This window comes from Salvelinus fontinalis, chromosome 38 (genome assembly GCF_029448725.1).
Source record: "Salvelinus fontinalis isolate EN_2023a chromosome 38, ASM2944872v1, whole genome shotgun sequence".
NCBI classification, from domain to species: Eukaryota; Metazoa; Chordata; class Actinopteri; order Salmoniformes; family Salmonidae; genus Salvelinus; species Salvelinus fontinalis.
Window position 1 is genome coordinate 19906346 of NC_074702.1, and position 18725 is coordinate 19925070.

General features: G+C 43.9%; 1 protein-coding gene across 3 annotated transcripts; it reads left to right on the plus strand.

Annotated features, from left to right (window-relative positions):
- The first annotated feature begins 9124 nt into the window (after positions 1–9124).
- On the plus strand, positions 9125–17741 carry LOC129837507 (tetratricopeptide repeat protein 24-like). Of its 3 annotated transcripts, XM_055903735.1 has the most exons (13): positions 9125–9330; positions 9800–10048; positions 10413–10706; positions 11152–11353; positions 11460–11666; positions 13143–13271; positions 13505–13626; positions 13761–13853; positions 14117–14195; positions 14338–14518; positions 15865–15950; positions 16226–16274; positions 16366–17741. In XM_055903735.1, the coding sequence occupies exons 2-13, from the start codon at positions 9845–9847 to the stop codon at positions 16475–16477; spliced, it is 1758 nt and encodes a 585-aa protein (XP_055759710.1). In that variant the 5' UTR covers positions 9125–9330; positions 9800–9844; the 3' UTR covers positions 16478–17741. The 3 variants fall into 3 exon arrangements, 2 of the variants coding, with proteins under 2 accessions (XP_055759710.1, XP_055759711.1); XR_008756721.1 differs by lacking the exon at positions 16366–17741 and having other exon boundaries at positions 14338–14445; positions 15868–15950; positions 16226–16239; XM_055903736.1 differs by lacking the exon at positions 16226–16274 and having other exon boundaries at positions 16307–16459.
- The last annotated feature ends 984 nt before the right edge of the window (positions 17742–18725 follow it).

Here is an 18725-nt window from a genome sequence, read left to right on the forward strand (position 1 = left end):
GAGTGGGCTGCTTGCTCTTCTTCCCTTTGCTCTCTGCTGCCTTCTTTCCACTCACCTTACTGAGGAAGAGAGAGAAAGAGAGAGAGAGAGAGAGAGATAGAGAGATAGATAGATAGATAGAGATAGATAGAGAGAGAGAGAGAGAGAGAGAGAGAGAGAGAGAGAGAGAGAGAGAGAGAGAGAGAGGGAGAGAGAGAGAGAGAGAGAGAGATAGAGAAATAGAGAAAGATAGAGATAGAGAGTTCAGCACAGTAGCAGTGTGCAGCAGTCTTCCTACTGAAACTCATGCAGTGTGGTCATACTCCCACATGTGTTTGTGTCTACCTGTGTTTGGCGGTGAGGTTGTCCAGGCAGGTGGTGATGTCATAGCTCACCTGTTAAAAAGTCTAAGCCCCTACCTGAGGAGAATCCCCCTGGCATCAGGGTGGTCGTCAGAGCCCCTGAACACAAACTTGCTGGTGAGGGTGAGGGACACCTCCATCTTACTGTACTGGGCCAGGGTCTGCTCTGTCTGGGGCTCCGCGGTGCTCACAGCCCCCTCACCAACCAGAGCTTGGATAGTGGGCACCTTCCCCAGGTCTCTCAGCAGAGTCAGCAACAGGTCAGACTGGTCAGGACACAGGGAGTCCTGGTGCTCCAACAGAAGTCACATACACACACACACACACACACACACACACACACACACACACACACACACACACACACACACACACACACACACACACACACACACACACACACACACACACACACACACACACACACACACACACACAGGATCTACTCAAATGAAAAGGTTTCTTCCCAAACCACCTCCCCCAGAACACATTAAAAACTAAAAGTTTCTATGCGTCTTTAGCTTATATGGCATCCAGACCTTGTGTGTGTTAAGGAGCTCACTGATGGAGATATAGATGACAGGCTTGTTGAGGATGACCATCTCAGAGTACTCAATGTTAAAATGCTCCTCTGGTCGTGTCACACACAGCATGCAGGAACTTACTGCGGAAGATATATGAACAATGCTTAAGAACCATTTAGCATGTATAGCCTAATTATAGTAATAAAGCTCTCCTCTGAAAAGGGGGTGGAGGATGCGCTAAAATGACAGGACGACTCACAGGAACTTGGAGTGCGTCAGGGTAATGTAGTCGTTGAGGGCGCGCAGGTGAGGGCTGTCACCGTGGAAGTGTTTGTGTGCGGCGGCATGCTGCAGGATGCGTGCGATGGAACCCAGGACGCGGCGCTGCTCAGGGAGCAGGGAGGAGCCGGCCGAGAACTCTACCACGTCAAAACCATCCGGAGCCACAACAGCTGGGTTCATGTAGCGGTAGTACACCAGGTTCCCCACAATCTGACCACAACACAACCATCATAACACCAGGTTCATAACACCAGGTTCCACACAATCTGACAATAGCAGCCTGAAAATGTAAAATGGCTACCTACTAGGTTAACTTGATCTTAGCCTGTTCTAGTGAATAAATACGGGACTTCTCTGCCAATAAGATTGTTCATCACTATGGCTTGTCCCTTGACATTTGAGAAAATCCACTTGACATTGGAGCCTGCGTTGTTGGCAGTGCTGTACAAAAGAGAACAAATTATTGGACCTCGAATATATCCTTTAGATCATGCAGAAGAACGTGCAGAAAAACAATAACGTTCAAAAATACAATCACTCATATCTGGTCAATTTACTCAACCCATACGGTATAGCAAATCTCAGCCAGCATGGTTACGCTTTGACTGTTATACAAACTGTATTGCTTTGCGATGTCTTGCCATTGGAAGTTTCCTGTACAATATGGGCAATGCTGAACTATTTGGCAAGGCAACTGTGTGTAGAGCCATAAGAAGTGCCTCGCATTGAAGAGGTATTTTATGTCTTTGTTTCATTTGCTGGCTATCAAGTTTTCCATTTAATCATGGAGGACTTCTACAAAACTGCAGGTAGAGTAGGCGGAGGTCAGTCGACTGTCAGCGATACTTTGCTAATCTCAAATGAATAAACCTAGGCAATATGATAAAAATAGCCTAATTCATCTTGCAGATTTTCCAAACGTCATTGGTGCTATAGATGGACACATATTCCCAATTCAAAAGACCCTCTGGACCAAATGAAGGAGACTAAGTGAATAGAAAATACTTTCACAGCATAAACAGGCAGCTATTAAATATTGTAGCCAACACTTCCACCAAACCAAATCATTTTCAGAAACAGTCATTAAATTCAATGATTTTCCTTACTTCTTTGGTCAGATGATCTGTGACTCCCATGGGGTTACAATTAAAACAGAATACAATGCTGCCCGTGTTGTCATGAAAAGCACTATGAATTCAATGAATTATTATTCATCTTACATAGGCCATGGAATGTCCCTAGCATTGCAATTGTGACATAGGCTACTACAACTTACATATTAGGCCATAGCCTTAACACTTAATATCACCAGCGTTACAATAAAATAGCTTATAAAGTGAAAACATTACCAATCACCCATGTGTGTAAGCTAGGCCTATTAAACATTGAAATCATTCCACTTCACTTGCGCATTTACTCTGTCTGCAATTTTCTGCCAGGCTCCCTCTCTGGCTTTTGCAGTGGTGGATGTATAACGTTTTTGGTAAATACACTACATATACACAAAAGTACAGTACCAATGTATAAAATCGAGCACACAGCCATGCAATCTCCATAAACAAACATTGGCAGTAGAATGGCCTTAATGAAGAGCTCAGACTTTCAAAGTGGCACCGTCATAAGATGCCACCTTTCCAACAAGTCACTTCGTCAAATTTCTCCCCTGCTAGAGCTACCCCTGTCAACTGTAAGTGCTGTTATTGTGAAGTTTAAGCGTCTAGGAGCAACAACGGCTAAGTCAAGAAGTGGTATGCCACACAATGGTATGCCACCTCACAGAACATGACCCCCCCCCCGAATTAAATATTCGGAAAATGCATCCTGCCCAAAATGCATAGCGCCAACTTTAAAGTTCGGTGGAGGAGGAATAATGGTCTGGGGCGATTTTTCATGTTTCGGGCTAGGACCCTTAGTTCCAGTGAATTGAAATTGTTAACGCTACAGCGTACAATGACATTCTAGACGATTCTGTGCTTCCAACTTTGTGGTAACAGTTCGGAGAAGGCTCTTTCCTGTTTCAGAGTGACAATGTATGCCCCCGTGCACAAAGCAAGGTCCATGCAGAAAAGGTTTGTTGAGATCGGTGTGGAAGAACTTGACTGGCCTGCACAGAGCCCTGACCTCAACCCCATTGAACGCCACAGAGCCCTGACCTCAACCCCATTGAACGCCTTTAGGATGAATTGGAACGCCGACTGAAAGCCAAGCCCAATCGCCCAACATCAGTGCCCAACCTCACTAAGGCTCGTGGCTGAAATGGAAGCAAGTCCCTGCAGCAATGTTCCAACATCTAGTAGAAAGCCTTCCCAGAAGAGTGGAGGCTGTTATAGCAGCAAAGGGGACCAACTCCATATTAATGCCCATGATTTTGTAATGAGATGTTTGACGAGCAGGTGTCCACATACTTTTGGTCATGTAGTGTATGTGAAGATATACACACAGATATACATTCCAATTGTTTCTTGTTTTAAACTATTCAAATATTGGGCTCGGTCTTTTGACTCCATATCTATCGTTTGTCTGTCATTGACACAAGGACCTTTTTGAATGTTGCGTGATTTATTAATTGAGTCTGGTCAGTAGTGTACCTTGTAAAGCTCGTCCTCGCTGGCCTGAGGAAACTTCTCATGTAGAGAATCTCTCAGGACCTCGGCTGTGTAGCGCATCCCATATCTGTGGGAGGAAGGAGAACGCCTGAGTGTTGAACTCTCATCACAGAACATAAAGTATCAGAGAAACAAATCAAACTAAATCAATTAGCAGCCAAATCTGGTGAGAGGAAGACGTGAACGCCCAACAGCTGTTTGATTAAGTTGCTGGCGATTCAAATGAATTGCACTGAGAATGAAAAGGCAGCTCTGCAGAGTGCATATGAAGGGCCTCTTACGGTAATTTATGCAGGTTGCTGGTGATTGCGTTGAGCAGGCGGTCTGTGAGATTCTTGAGGTTGACGATAGAGATGTCCAGGCGACGCTGCACTTCGGGGTGGGCCAGGGCCTGCTCTGCACTCACTTCATAGGGCAGGGAGCTGGGGAAAGGACACCGGTGTTGCGGTGTGTGTATGCATTTATGTTTCTCAATTGACCTCTTGAAGCCAGTCTGAGAGTGTGAGCGTACATATCTTTAAATACTAGTCATGAGCAAATCAAAATCAGTGCATTCAACTAAAGTAAGTAAATCAGTCTGCATAGTATATGTATGTCATGCTTTATGCTAAACTCTAGTGGCCAAGCTAAAACTGTCTAGGCTCTCTATAGGAGAACCGCTATGACACTACATTTGTTCCTGGCTTGGTGCTGACCTCGTGGCCGGTCTGGGTCTCGGTCTGGTTGACCCAGGTCTTGTAGATCTCGCAGGGGTCCGTGCAGATGCTGATGGTGTGGTCCTGCAGCACCTCTCTAATGGCCGGCCCCAGGATCTCCTTCAACGCGGTCTGACCGCGGGCATGGCGGTAGAAACTCACCAACATCTTAATGACTGTGGGGTTCCCAGTCACCACCTCCTGGGGCTGGTCCACCTTCCACCCGAGAGAGAGGGAGGGAGTGAGTGAGTGAGTAAGAGAGAGAAAGAGAAGTTGAGTTTAGTGCAACTTGATCCCCCTGACAGCCCTGTGTGTGTGTGTGTGTGTGTGTGTGTGTGTGTGTGTGTGTGTGTGTGTGTGTGTGTGTGTGTGTGTGTGTGTGTGTGTGTGTGTGTGTGTGTGTGTGTGTGTGTGTGTGTGTGTGTGTGTGTGCGTGTATATAGTGTGTGTACACTGACTTGATCTCGTGGCGCAGCGGTGAAGAGCTGCAGCAGCAGGTAGGCCTCCTTGCAGTCGGAGCCGTAGTTGAACAGGGTGAAGATGACCATCTCCATGAAGAGAGTTGTTTTATTCTGGGGCATCAGGAAGATTAGCTGGGCCAGGTACAGAGGCTGAGTCTGGAGAACACACACTTAAATTAAGCGAGCCATTGCAGAAAACTCAGCACAGGCCACATACGAGGGGGCAGATAAAATAGTCGACCCTGTATCGAAAATACCTATTAAAAAAAAAGGTGCTGGTAAGGCTCCACTTTCTCCCTCTTGTCTTTGCTCAGGGCCTTGAGGCCCTTGCTCTTGTCCAGAGCCATCATGTCCGACAGCTGCTCCTTGTTCTTCTTGGTCAGCTTCTTGCAGTGGAAAACCACCTCCTGTAGTGACGTTAGTTGATCAAATAAATGGGTGAGAAGTGTGATGGACTACGGACACTTCTAGGCACCTTCCAAAACAAAAATTAACAGAACTTCTGAAACCGGTGCAGTAATAATAGAATGAAATAGACTCCGACCTGCAGCTTGACATGGTTGCGGACCAGCAGTCCTATCTTGAGGTCCATTAGGTCCAGGTCAGTCTCTAGCTGGCGGTTGGAGCGAATGGTCCTCACCCACCTCCCTCATACGCAGCAGCTCCCCCTCCTGGCGGATGTCGTTGTCACCCATCTCCAGCAGGTGGGCAAACTTCCTCACTACTGACAGAGGAAGGGTAGTGGAGTGGACTGGGAGATAAAGATCAAGGTGTTAATATGGGGATGTCAATGCAAGTGAGACTGGTGTTATGCAAAAGACTTGGTATTTACATTGGATTTTAGTTATGATCATTGTAAAAAAAAAATACATATATAATAAAGTGTGGGAAACCTGGCACAGACTTGTGAGTGAAGCTGTGGCCACCTACCCAGCATTCTGTATTCCTCACGGGCCTTGTTGGCTCGGAAGAATGCCTGGATCTTTATAATGGCGCCCACCTGTAGAAGGACAAAGGTCAGGCTACATTTCAAGGTAAGTAGCAATTTTTTTCTTCAAAATTAGAGCTGAGGGTTTGTGTACAGGGGTGATGGTTTTTGCACTCACTTGACGTCTGAAGAAGCACCAACTCGAAAGGCATTTCCTCCGAACAATCCACATCTTCACACTAGCCTGGATCTAACAGACACACACATGAGAAACAGTAAGAACAACCAATGTCAACTCCAACACAGGGTTTGTCATCTAATTTACAAAGAGATGATTTGGTCAGTCTTACCCTGACCACAGCCCTCCAGTTCTGGTAGAGATACTCTAGCCTCTTTTTGTAGGCTCTCTGCTGTACGAACCTCCTCCAGTGGGACTGGAAACAAACACACACTGAGCACCTTTCAGTTTGGAAAAATGTATTTGGGTATGTAACGTTAGTCTGCACTGTAGTTCTATGGTTCTTAGATAGCTGACCTGGATGGTGATGATGGCTGGTAGCTGGGTGTTGAGAGAAGTGCAGACGGGCGCCCAGCCTCTTTCTGAGGAGGAATCCCTGGGCCCTGGCCTGCAGTTGCACCACCAGGCCCTCGCTGGCCTTCCAATGCACCTCCGGGCTGTGGGCCACAGTCACACTGCTCAGCACCGCCTGTAGTGAGACAGACCACAGAGACAGTCAGCCATAATAACTGTTGGCTTATCTAATCAATACGAACTCTAGCTCTACAGCCATACTTGTTTGTACTGAATTTACAGGTCATTTTGTATGTTGACCTGTACTTCTTCACGGTCCAGGAACACTGTGCTCTGGACAAAGCCCTGCGGTCTCTCACAGGTGCCCTCCAGCTTGTGCAGGTGGAAGTAGTAGGGGCTGTCCTCAGTCTTGGTCTTCAGCCATGGGCTCCGGTTGTCTCCTGAGTCCCAGTACATAGAGATTAGGGCTTGACACTACCTAGAAGCTTAAAGGTAGATTCAGTGTTATGAGGCTGCCAGGAGCAGCACCGCCGATACTGAGATGAGCGCGATGCAACACAGTATCTGCGGATGAGCACGGGTACACTTCAGTCTGCTACAATGTGGCGGCTACGGGACCAAAACAGTGGAGAAGTTTAGCCTCATGCTTCAACGCTCTTAGTTGTTGCTGAAATTGACCTGATATGATGCTTACTTTGTGCGTTGCTGAGTCTACGGTTAATCCTGACCAATTATGAGCAGCTAATATGCTACTAAAGTGCATAGATCACAACCAGCATGAACACAAGTGAATCACGGTAGTGTGTACTGACCTCCTACAGATTTGGCTCCGAGTAGGGCGGTGAGTTCAGCCTGGTAAGCTCCAGAACATTCTGCCACCACGCTCCGCAGCGCCACCTGACTTTAGTAAGCCGTGGGTAGACAGAGGCCTTGTTCTTCCACCAGCTCAGAGGATCTGCAGAGTGGCTCCTCCAAATAGGATCGGACCTGCATTATGGCATCTGCTGAGGGATTCCTTTGTGCTGCATCCCCAGTTGCTCTCTCGTCAAACAGCATCCAAACAGCAGACGTTTGTGGCACTACTGCTGGTGCTTCTGCTCCATCTGATCCCTCTTCTCCCTGTTGCCCTGGTGCCTGAGCCAGCTGACTGCTGGGGCTGTTCCTCCCTGCTGCTGAGGTTATTCTTTGAAGAGCCTCATCAACCGCTCTGGCATCACTGAAGGCTAACTTCTTAAACCTGGGGTCAAGTGCAGCGGTTTCTGATAGCACGTGATTATATTCCATTCTGTGGAACTTTCTGTCCATTGATGAACATAGGGTGTCCACATGTCTGTCACATGTCCTGTGGTTACATTTGCTTCTCTCTGGCGGCTGGCTGTGATTTGCTGCAGACCCTTACACAGGACTATTATTTTTGAGGCTGTCACATAGCTGAAAGAGAGAACAGTAACTTATTAGTTCAGGATCATGTTTTGTCTACTGATACTACATTCTCATCTACTGCTCATATACATATATAATACTGGATTAAATAATGATCTAGTAATAACTGCTTACTCCTCTCCACTGATCTCCACAGTGACCTGCTCAAAGCGTTCCAGGACTGCACACCTCCTCCACCTCTCATTCCTCTTGGGTCAGAGCATCAACAGGTGCATTGACAATGGCCAGGTTAGAGATGATGGCATCCTTTGACTCAAGAAACCGCTTCAACATATAAAATGTTGAATTCCACCTTGTAGTGCAGCCTTATTTAGGCCTCACCTCAGGCATCCCCATCTGGCATTGTGTCTACTTTAGTTTTTCAACACCTACTGTGCTCCTGTGGAAGTATTCCACAGCTGCTTTCACTTTGTTCACAGTGGGCTTCATCACCTTCAGAGCATCTCTGAAGTTGATTGTGTGGGCAAGACATGGACGATGGGTTCCATTTAACATTTTCATGGCTTTGGTTATGTTAGACAGACCACTTTTCCATCTACTTGCCATTCTCTGGCCACTCTCAACCGGCTTTATATGAGATTTTGTTTTGGCAAATTCTACACTATCTAACATTGTCTACATTATTAAAATGCTTCCAAATGCTGTGCTTCCGCCTCATTTTCCAGCTGCTCTCCTCAGCTGCTAAGTGTGTGACTGAGTGAGTTGGCTCAGCCCTCCCTTAGGCATCTTTGGTTGACTATTAGGTGAGGCTATTAGTCTGAGCAGACAGTCAGAACGAATGTGTGTGCTTGAGCATTTAGGCCTATATTATTATTCTTTGAATTAGTTAATTCTATTCATTTAAATGTTTTGATTATTCATATCTTAATTGTTTTTATAGATTCGGCTCTTCTGATATGCGAGCAGGCTCCCAACGTTAATTTACAATGACGGCATAGGAACAGTGCCTTGTTCAGGGTCAGAAAGACAGCTCGGGATTCGATCTAGCAACATTTTAGTTACTAGCCCAACGCTCTAACCACTAGGCTACCTGCCACCCATAAATAACTTTCGGGGAGATGTTTCCTTTTATTATTATATATTTTTTTTTATATATATATATTTATATATATATATATATATGTTTTTTATAAAACCTTTTTTTTTTATAAAAAAAATATTTAAAAAATATATATTTAAAATATATATATATATACATTTGTAAATAGTCATAACTAGCAATACGATATTTAAGTTGCTGCTTCAGTCCTTGTTAATTGTGCCTAAAATCATTTATATGGCCAACTACGCCTCACTTCCTATTTAATATTGCCATAGCAACAGACCTTCTACTTAATAGCTTTCCCTGGCTCCACAAAACACGTTAGCTAGCTAGCAAGCTAACAAGAAAAGCCAGCTAAAACGTGTGATATAGACGAACTAGGGTTCACGGCTGTACGGATAATTTACCAATGTATTTGTCAAGCTAACTAACTAATTGCGACTGCTCTGTCTTGGATGGCTGTTCATCTTGAAAATGTGAGTGAAATAGCTAAAACTAGCTACGTTAGCCATGTTACCAAGACTCGAGAAGCTAATGCGTTAACTAGTCATGTGGTTTCAACTTCGGTGCACACCAGATGAGAGGAAAGTAGCTAAGTTAGCTAGCAAACAAGATAGACATCGGTCCATGCTACTTCTCAAAAATGTTTATTTGAATGCGACAATTCTGGCTATATATGCCTAAAAGAAATGCTTTCAGTGATCACGAATAGACTTAATAAAACATTTATTACAATTTGTAAGTCGCTCTGGATAAGAGCGTCTGCTAAATGACTTAAATGTAAATGTAAATTTGAAGAGGACAGGCACCGAGTGAGTCCTCATGTTTGCCACATAGCTAATACTCATTGTCACCAAAGGAGGGCAGTACTATCAGTGTCATGACCTGAGTGAGTGTGACTATAATCTGAACTTCATAATTATTTTGCTCTCCTCTTTCCATCAGTCTCCTCATAATGCTATACTGTAGCCACCCCCTGGCAAAATCAAAATGGCATCTGATAGCTACCCATCACATGAGGGCAGGAAGAAGAAGAGTGACGGATGTGTAAAGAGCAAAGACAAAGAGGCTGATGTCCTGAAGGTCCGGGTGGACATAGAGGAGCTCACAGCCTCTGGCCACATTGCCCTAAAGCAAGGGTACTGCAAAGAAGCCCTCAGCTGTTTCAAAAAGGCCTTCAAAGCTTCCATAGAGGTGACATTACTTAGTCTACTTCCATGTTGTCTATTTTGAGACATTTTGTCCTGCACCTCCCCCATATAATATAGGGCTTGCTAAAACTGTGAGAGGGAGAACTGAGCACCTGATTTTATTGTTTGGAAAATGTCCAGGTAACAAAAACTTGTCTGGTTCCAAGTCCAAATGGATTACAGTGTTTACACAATCTTTATTGTCCCCCAAATGGTAATTGATTTTCACAACGACATACATCTGACAACCACAATATTTAGACATACTGTATGGAAGAAAGTCAAATATGCTGCTAATGTTTACTGGTACTTATGTTAGCTTTTATAATGTTTACGTTGCCTCTCTTACCATACTCTATCACCCACAGTTAAAGGAGACCAGGGTCCAGCAGGCATGTGCCTTTAACCTGGGAGCTGCCTACGTGGAGGCGGGTAAAGCCCTGAAGGGGCTGGACTTCCTGAAGCAGGCCCAGCCAGGAGAGAGGGGGGAGCGGGTAGCAGACCTCCAGTTCAACTTGGCCGTAGCCCATGAGACCCTGGGGAACCACGGCCAGGCGGCTGGTCACTACCTCCAGGCAGCCCAGCTGTACCGCTCCCAGGGGGACGGGGCCAGTGAGGGGGACACCTGCATGAAAATGTCCCACTGTCACCTGCTCCTAAAGGTCAGTCAGCTCCAGGTGTATGTTGTTTATGGTTCAGCTCAAGGATCAGATTACCCTGCCAAAAATCTCAACCCCTAACCATTAGAGGGGAACTGTAAAACAGCAGTAAACTGTACTTATATTCCTCACCTTAAGCCATTCCAAAATTTAGGTGGGATACTCTCCTGAAGTTTGGAATGTCTCCTGGTGGTAATCCCTCATTATAAAAAAGCACAGCTTGGGCTTTTCTCGGAATGTATTGGATTGGTGTTAAATCATGTTAAGCCCATGTATCTAGATATGTATCGAATTGTCTTGAAAGGGAAAGATGCACATCCCTAATTTTTAAGAGCTTCTGCAATGTCTGACTGACTCATTTGAGATGTGTAGCAGCCAGGTCTATATACTGACAGCTCACTGACTGTCCTACATAGAGCTGGTTCTGATTCAAGTTGTGTGTTGGCAGGACTGGACCCAGGCAGCTCAGAGCTTCCAGAGGGCTGGGGAGAGCTACAGGATGGCAGGCAAGCTGGACTCAGCCACCATGGCCTACAAAGAGGCAGGGAGTCACATGCTCCAGTCAGATGACTTCACCATGGATGATATCATCACCGTGCTCACTGATTGCCTTGAGCTGAGCAACAACATCAAAGACCCAGAGTTGCTCGGTAGATAAACTGTCAGAGTAACTGAATTGAGGAAAAAACAAATAAGTAACAGCATTGTCAGTCAACAGTTTGGTCACAGTTTTGTGACTATCACTCCGTCTTTCAGGTAAGGTGTACAACGACCTGGGCCTGAGTTTCTCCCAGCTGAAGTTGTTCCAGGAGGCAGCCAGGTGCTATGAGCGGGCCCTGCCCCTGGCCAGCACCAGGCCCAGCAGGCTGGCCGTGGTCCTACAGAACCTGGGAGCCGTTCACAACACACTGAGCCAGTACCGGCAGGCCCTGGACTACCACCGCCAGGCAGCCAGCCTGCATGGTGAGCTTATTACGTCAATTACGCTGGAGAGTTTAGTTATACTGTATTTTCTGCACAGTTCAGTGCTGTTATGTACTGCATGTAGTAATGATATGCCATTTAGCATGCTCTTTTCTCCAAAGTACTCTGCGTGCATATTTTTTTCATATGAGTGGTGCAAGCACTCTACCAACTGAGCCGCAGAGGATCATGTGTGTGTGAGGAACATGTCACCTGAGGCGTGTAGGAGTAATTGTTTAGGCAGAGGGGCAGACCATTCCTCAAACATTTCATTATAACGTAAACTCACTCACTTTTGTACATCGCCTTGGTCCGTACAATTGACCTTATTTTAGCGCCCCAAAAACGTAATACTTCCAGATCAACTGTAATGTCAATACCATTGTAAAGCACAATTTCTCTACTTTCCAACAACATCCATGACGGGACCTCCACGTTGCCCGTTTCTGCATGATTCAAGAAGGCAATGAGCGCCGTCAGGTCTTTTTAAAAATGGCGGATGGGGAAGTGAAACTAATGCGTGATAGTGAGGGAGAGATGTCGTGTGGGGAAACGGCTTTTTTTCACTCGATCTGTCCAACTTATCACCTTATCACCTCTAAAATGTAAATAAAACACTATAAATAGTTTATATATTGTGTCATGACATACCTATTTGAAGGTTTGTGTCGAATTTGAATCAGGTTTTTAGGGCGGTGCTAAAGTGATCTTCAGAAGTAAACAGCGGCTTTTGAAAGTCATGATCGCTTGCAGTGATGACGCAAAAAATGACTAGGTATCCCCCTTACTCCCGTCACTGTCCATTTCTTGTTTTTATACGATGAAAGAAGTGCTACACCTGGTGGAGAGAGATTGTAAGACAGAAATAGTTGCTTTATGCGTGCTGTACGTTACGACATGACACGTCACGATGTAACGGAGGGTCAACTTTTCTCCAATACTATAGAACCATTACCATGTCGATCAACGCTTGAATAGAAACCTAGTTCACACCCCCGATTTTGAAGTCAACACAGTCGCTACAGTCCCATTAGTTTTCTTTGCAGCCTCGTTTGAATGTCGCGGTTGCGCACATTTGTACGGAATGGGGTGAGTTTACGTTACCCTGATTAATCCTTTACAGTATCTTGGTCTGTCTGTGTGTCCAGTACTCTCCATGCCTCTAATCTGTCTCTGTGAGCTGCTCTCACATTAGCAACAGAGAAAAGTGTGTGTGTGTGCGTGCAGGGGTGTGTGGGCTGAGATTCCACTGAGGCAATCCCATGGGGAGTTACAGAGTGCTTACCACAGCACCACTGAGTGACACACACACTGTTATGTCTTGTGCATATGTGCATGTCATTTTTTGCTGTTGGGGATGTGAGCATGACATTATAGCTACTTATTCTTTTTTTAAGTGGGAAAAACTGATCTCTCTCTGATAACCCTCCCCCTTTCTTCCCCTTCTCTTTCCCCCTCATTCTGTGTGACTGTCAGGGTCGTTGGGCAGTCGTCGTGCTCAGGGCCGCTGCTTCAGTAACTTGGCCTTTGCTCTCAGTCAGCTGGGGGAGCATGAGGAGGCAGCAGAGAACTACCTCCACGCCCTGCAGGCCTTCAAAGACACTGGTACAAAATCAAGTCCAACTTCATTCTTTATAAGAATAATATTAAGCACATTTTTCATGTTGAAGTGTGTTCTAAATGTTTGAACAAACTATTAATGACTCTTTACATCCATTGACCCCTTTTGACACTTTAAGTCTCTCTCTCTTTCTCCCTTGTTTACTCAACTTTCTCAATGTCTCTTTATATTTATCTTTCTTCCTCCTCCTTTTCTCTCTCTATCTCTCTATCTCTAGATGACTATAAGGGCCAATGGCAGACTTGTGAGTGTTTAGGGGAAGCTCGATTTAAGTTGAGAGACATGGAGAGAGCCACCCTCTACTACAAACAAGCTCTGGGTTTACTGTCAAATTGCAAGGTAAAGAGGTCACTACTACAAATACACCAACCCATACAATCGATCCTCAGTAGAATATACTTTTCCAGTTATGTATGGTTGCTCAGACCTTATCAGACCATATAACGTTGGTTAACCGCCTTCTTCCTTTCCAGGACTCGTCCAGCTCGGTCCAGGAGCGTCTGGTCAACAAGCTGAGTGAGGCCCTGCAACACAGGCTGTCACTGATCACCCCTGGAAAACCCCAGGTAGGTACTGTCTGGACACCACACTCCTGACCATCATACTCAGTTGCAGGAAAACAAACTGATTTGTTTATCTATCAGCCAGTATCTAGTTAATGTATCAACACTATAACCAGATAATATTTCACTCATCTTCTGGTCTGTTGGTGTGTGTGTGTGTGTGTGTGTGTGTGTGTGTGTGTGTGTGTGTGTGTGTGTGTGTGTGTGTGTGTGTGTGTGTGTGTGTGTGTGTGTGTGTGTGTGAACCATTACTGCACTCTGCATAGAGATGTCTCGGCCCTCGTCTACACACTCAAAATAGAAAAGCTGTTCTGAATGGCCATAGGGCAAAGACTGAGCCCGAAGGTGAGGACCTTCAGCTTATATGTTGACTGTGAAAAATGGTTCCATTTCAAGCCACTTTCAACTCTCTTGTAGAACTTGTAAGGGTACTCATGTGTTTATACAGTTTTATCTCCTGTGTACTGACTGGGCTGTTGTTCCATAGTGAGTGGAGCTGGCTCAGCAGAGGTGTCTACTGGAGAGCCGGGGAAGGAGGAGGAAGCCCCGGAGCCAGATGGAGAACAGGCACACACAGTGACCATAAGAGAAGCAGGTGACTCCCAGTCACCGGTGACGGGATCTCTCACTGAGCAGCCGGGCTATCGGATTGTGCTGCCAGGGGCAAACAGGAAGGGCATTTAACACACACACTGTAAACATCATCATACAGGCTCACCCAGTGCACATTATCACTAATTTACTGTACATATTAGCACACATACACTACCGTTCAAAAGTTTGGGTCACTTAGAAATGTCCTTGTTTTTGAAAGAAAAGCACATTTTTTGTCCATTAGAATAACATCAAATTGATCAGAAATACAGTGTAGACATTTGTTAATGTTGTAAATGACTATTGTACCGGAACCAGCTGACCAGGCAATTTCTCGCATCGAATAGCCTTCATTTCTCAGAACAAGAATAGACTGACGAGTTTCAGAAGAAAGTTTTTTGTTTCTGGCCATTTTGAGACTGTAATCGAACCCACAAATGCTGATACTCCATACTCAACTATTCTAAAGAAGGACAGTTTTATTGCTTTTTTAATCAGAACAACAGTTTTCAGCTGTGCTAGCATAATTGCAAAAGGGTTTTCTAATGATCAATTAGCCTTTTAAAATGATAAACTTGGATTAGCTAACACAACGTGCCATTGGAACAATGGAGTGATGGTTGCTGATAATGGGCCTCTGTACGCCTATGTAGATATTCCATTAAAAATAATCAGTTTCCAGCTACAATAGTCATTTACATCATTAACAATGTCTACACTGTATTTCTGATCAATTTGATGTTATTTTAATGGACAAAAAATGTGCTTTTCTTTCAAAAACAAGGACATTTCTAAGTGACCCCAAACCTTTGAACGGTAGTGTACATAGCTGCACCATTATACACACGTGCATAGCCCAATAACACCCATCCAGACAACCTATAAATAAACCCAGGGTCATTTTACTTGTTGTGATTAGCGCACTGGAAAATCAAACACGTTTTCATTTCGTGCCACCAGACTCCGACCTCTTAAATTGTTTATTTTTGCAGAATGTCGTTAAGGTATAAACACCTATTGGGTTTTCTTAAATTACACTGAAGAAAATGAGCTCTGGGAGTGTCTGCTCTGCAGAGAAGAATAGAATCATGGGGAAATGGAGAGTCATTAGCCAGCCACAGATATATCATAAGAGCACCAGCAGAGAAAACAAAACCCCATACATAATTAATCTGCATGGGGATGACCTTGGCTTCCACTGATGATTCACTACCATCCCCCTGTAAACACACACTCATTTCTGCATAGCTGCACTATGTTTGTTCTCCCGTTCCCAGAGAAACCATATATCTAAGATGCCTTTAACTTGGCATTGCTGTGTGTGTGTGGCCAATGTTACACTGCTGCTTGTCATTTAAATTATTCTTGAAAAGTTATTTTTGAGATGATCATGTTTGAGCGTGCCTCTTCCTCTCACTTCCAGGAACCTGAATAATACATATGAGCAGCCCGACCCCCATTACCAGAACCAGGACCCATCAAACAACCCTGTACTCACCCAGCAGAGTAAGAACCACTCCCCTCAATCTTAACCTGAGACACGGGTGCACAACATGAACTTTTTTACAAATCTCCCATTGGGGAAGTAGCTAGCTACTAGCTATAACTAGTGTGTGGGCTAAGTAGTCCTTATTTGAACAGAGGACCACTAGCATGTTAAAATAACACTATCATTTTTTTTTTTTCATCCACATTCTGCACATGTTGTTACAAGAAAGCAATGGCTATTATCAAAAGCTTTGTTCAAACAATTTTTACTGTTTGTTATAATCCCTCTGTAGGTGAGCATTTATATCAGAGCATTAAACCGATGACAACACAGACTAACAGGTACATAATGTTTGTCTGTGAATTATTTCCAGTGATCGGCTTTGGTTTGAGTAATCATTGATACTGACTGAACACGTATCATGTGTTTTAGCGAGACTCCATTGTCCGAGAGCTCCGAAGTTTCACCCACTGCTGCGTCAGATAATGAAGAGACCATACCCCTGTTAAAGAAACGGAGGTCCCAAATCTGCACGGTCATGTGACTAGATGCAAGTCCAGGCTAATGTGGTTGGTTAATTGAAAGTATTCATAGTAATGACTCTATTGAGTGTATTTCTATGGGTAAAATCTGCTCTTTGCAAATTGGTATAAAAAATACTAATGCACATGTAAGTAAGTGCTACTCTATAATATTGTCTGTCTCTTCTCCTGCACGTACAAGTGTTGTCTTGTCATTGCATTTGTCTTCCAAACAATCCCTGTGTGTATGCTGGTCATTGTCCCCCACAATGAAATCGGGGAAGACACTGTGGATCTGTTTCCGTCCGTTAGTAGGTTCATATGTTAGTCACAAGCGATATCTCAGACAGCACCCGGTTTTGACTAAACTTGGGTGAATGATGCGTCTTGCCGTAGCGTTATGGCATTTAGAAAATTACACTGATTGACCAGATGGTGGCTCTGTAACGAGATTGAAAATGCAAACTTTGAAAGGTCACGTCCCTCACCCCTTAAGTCATGAAATTTAGTCGATCGGTCCCTGTCTTCACAAGGAACAAGTTTGTCTCGGGACCCATAAGTTCCGCCATGATGGATTTTATGCTATTTTGAATTGTGTGAAGAACAGTTAACGCTACTCTTCTGTTACCTGAATGACCGATCTGCACAAAACTTGATATGTGGTATTTATGGAAAACAATCTCTCTATGTAAAATTTTCCAGACTGGTAGCTAAAACAACATGGCCGCTATTGACCAATAAACATTCACGTGGGTGTGGTCTGGCACATAACTGCATATAAATCAGTCAAGGATATTCATATTGTAACAGAATTTGGTACACATGTTGCAAACACTGTCAAGACTCAACATATGCAAGAACATTCATATCGACCTTGCGGTGGCGCTATAACGGGTGTATATCTGTTGATCTGTTTGACTTAGTGATGAAATTTGGCACACATGTTTAGGGATATGAGCTAACCCACACGATATCTGACACCACTGGCCCAATTTTGATGAAATTTGGGTGAATGATTAGTCATGCCATAGAGATCTGGCATTGACAAAATTACACTTATTGGGCCTGGGGGGAAGGGGGCTATAGTAATCAACTTCTACATACGTTAGTCATTCGTGGGGGATGACATGTTTACTGTTGCCTTATTTCAAGGTATCTTGGTAGTCAATATTCTAAGATTGTCATATTGTGTATAATTTATTTGATCATGCTAACTTAAATCTGCTCTTCTCTTGAATCATGGTTGTACAATTTGAAATAAATGTAATCTGTTTTTGAAGTATTTAACTCTGATCCTTTGTAAATTAATAGTCACCCCAAGGCTTAACAAAGCCATCGTCGTTGATCATTGCTACAAGAGAACACAAAAAAGAACAAGCACACAATCTGTTTTCAATTGGTTTTCCTAAAGGGCACACTTTGAGAAAATAGGCCTAACCTTTAATTAAATGCAAATGGAGGGTAAATTAAACTTAATCGACTTGTTAAACATGTTAATGAAACATTTTCATTATGCCTCAGCTATGGCAGAGGTCACGTTCACAGTTTTCACAAGTCAAATTGGGGATGGCAAGAGTCAATCTATTGTAAAGAAAACACATTCCATGCATTTGTTTATGGTAAAGAGGGTTCTAAACTAAAGTGTAAGCTTTACCCATCACATGGATTGATAATAGGTCTACAATTGAAGCTACATGAATGAAAGGGTTTGATGGAGATCTTAATGACACTTTCAAACAGATTGTTCACTAAACAATTGTATTTTTTTTTTTACTATACGCATAATCACATCCTTTGCCGCTTTTCAGTGGCAATGTAGAAATGATGCCAACGACGCGCAGGGAAACATGCGTCACTCATGAAGTAGGGTCAAGTTTACTTTGCCCAACTAGTCAATAAAATCCTGCCTTTTATTGACAAAGTGCTGTCGTAACTTCTGACTCTTCGGAGTCGGTCTCTATCGAATCTCATCCTAATATATCTAATGATCTTTGATTAACTGGTTAATAAACTGGTTTGATTTAAATGGTTAATAAAACGTGGTCGGATCATTTTCAATCTGAACGCGAGTAAACATTCCTTCTCTTTTTGTTGACTTCACAGACCTTTCAGAGGGCAGGTACTCAACATGGAAAAGGGCACCCCCTGCTCAACTCAATTTAAACAAAAAAAAAGTATATTTATATTATTATTTAATTTCTTACTGAACAGACAGTAGTTCTCTAACTTTTGCAAATGTATTTCAATGTAGGGAGAGGTGGAAATGTACAC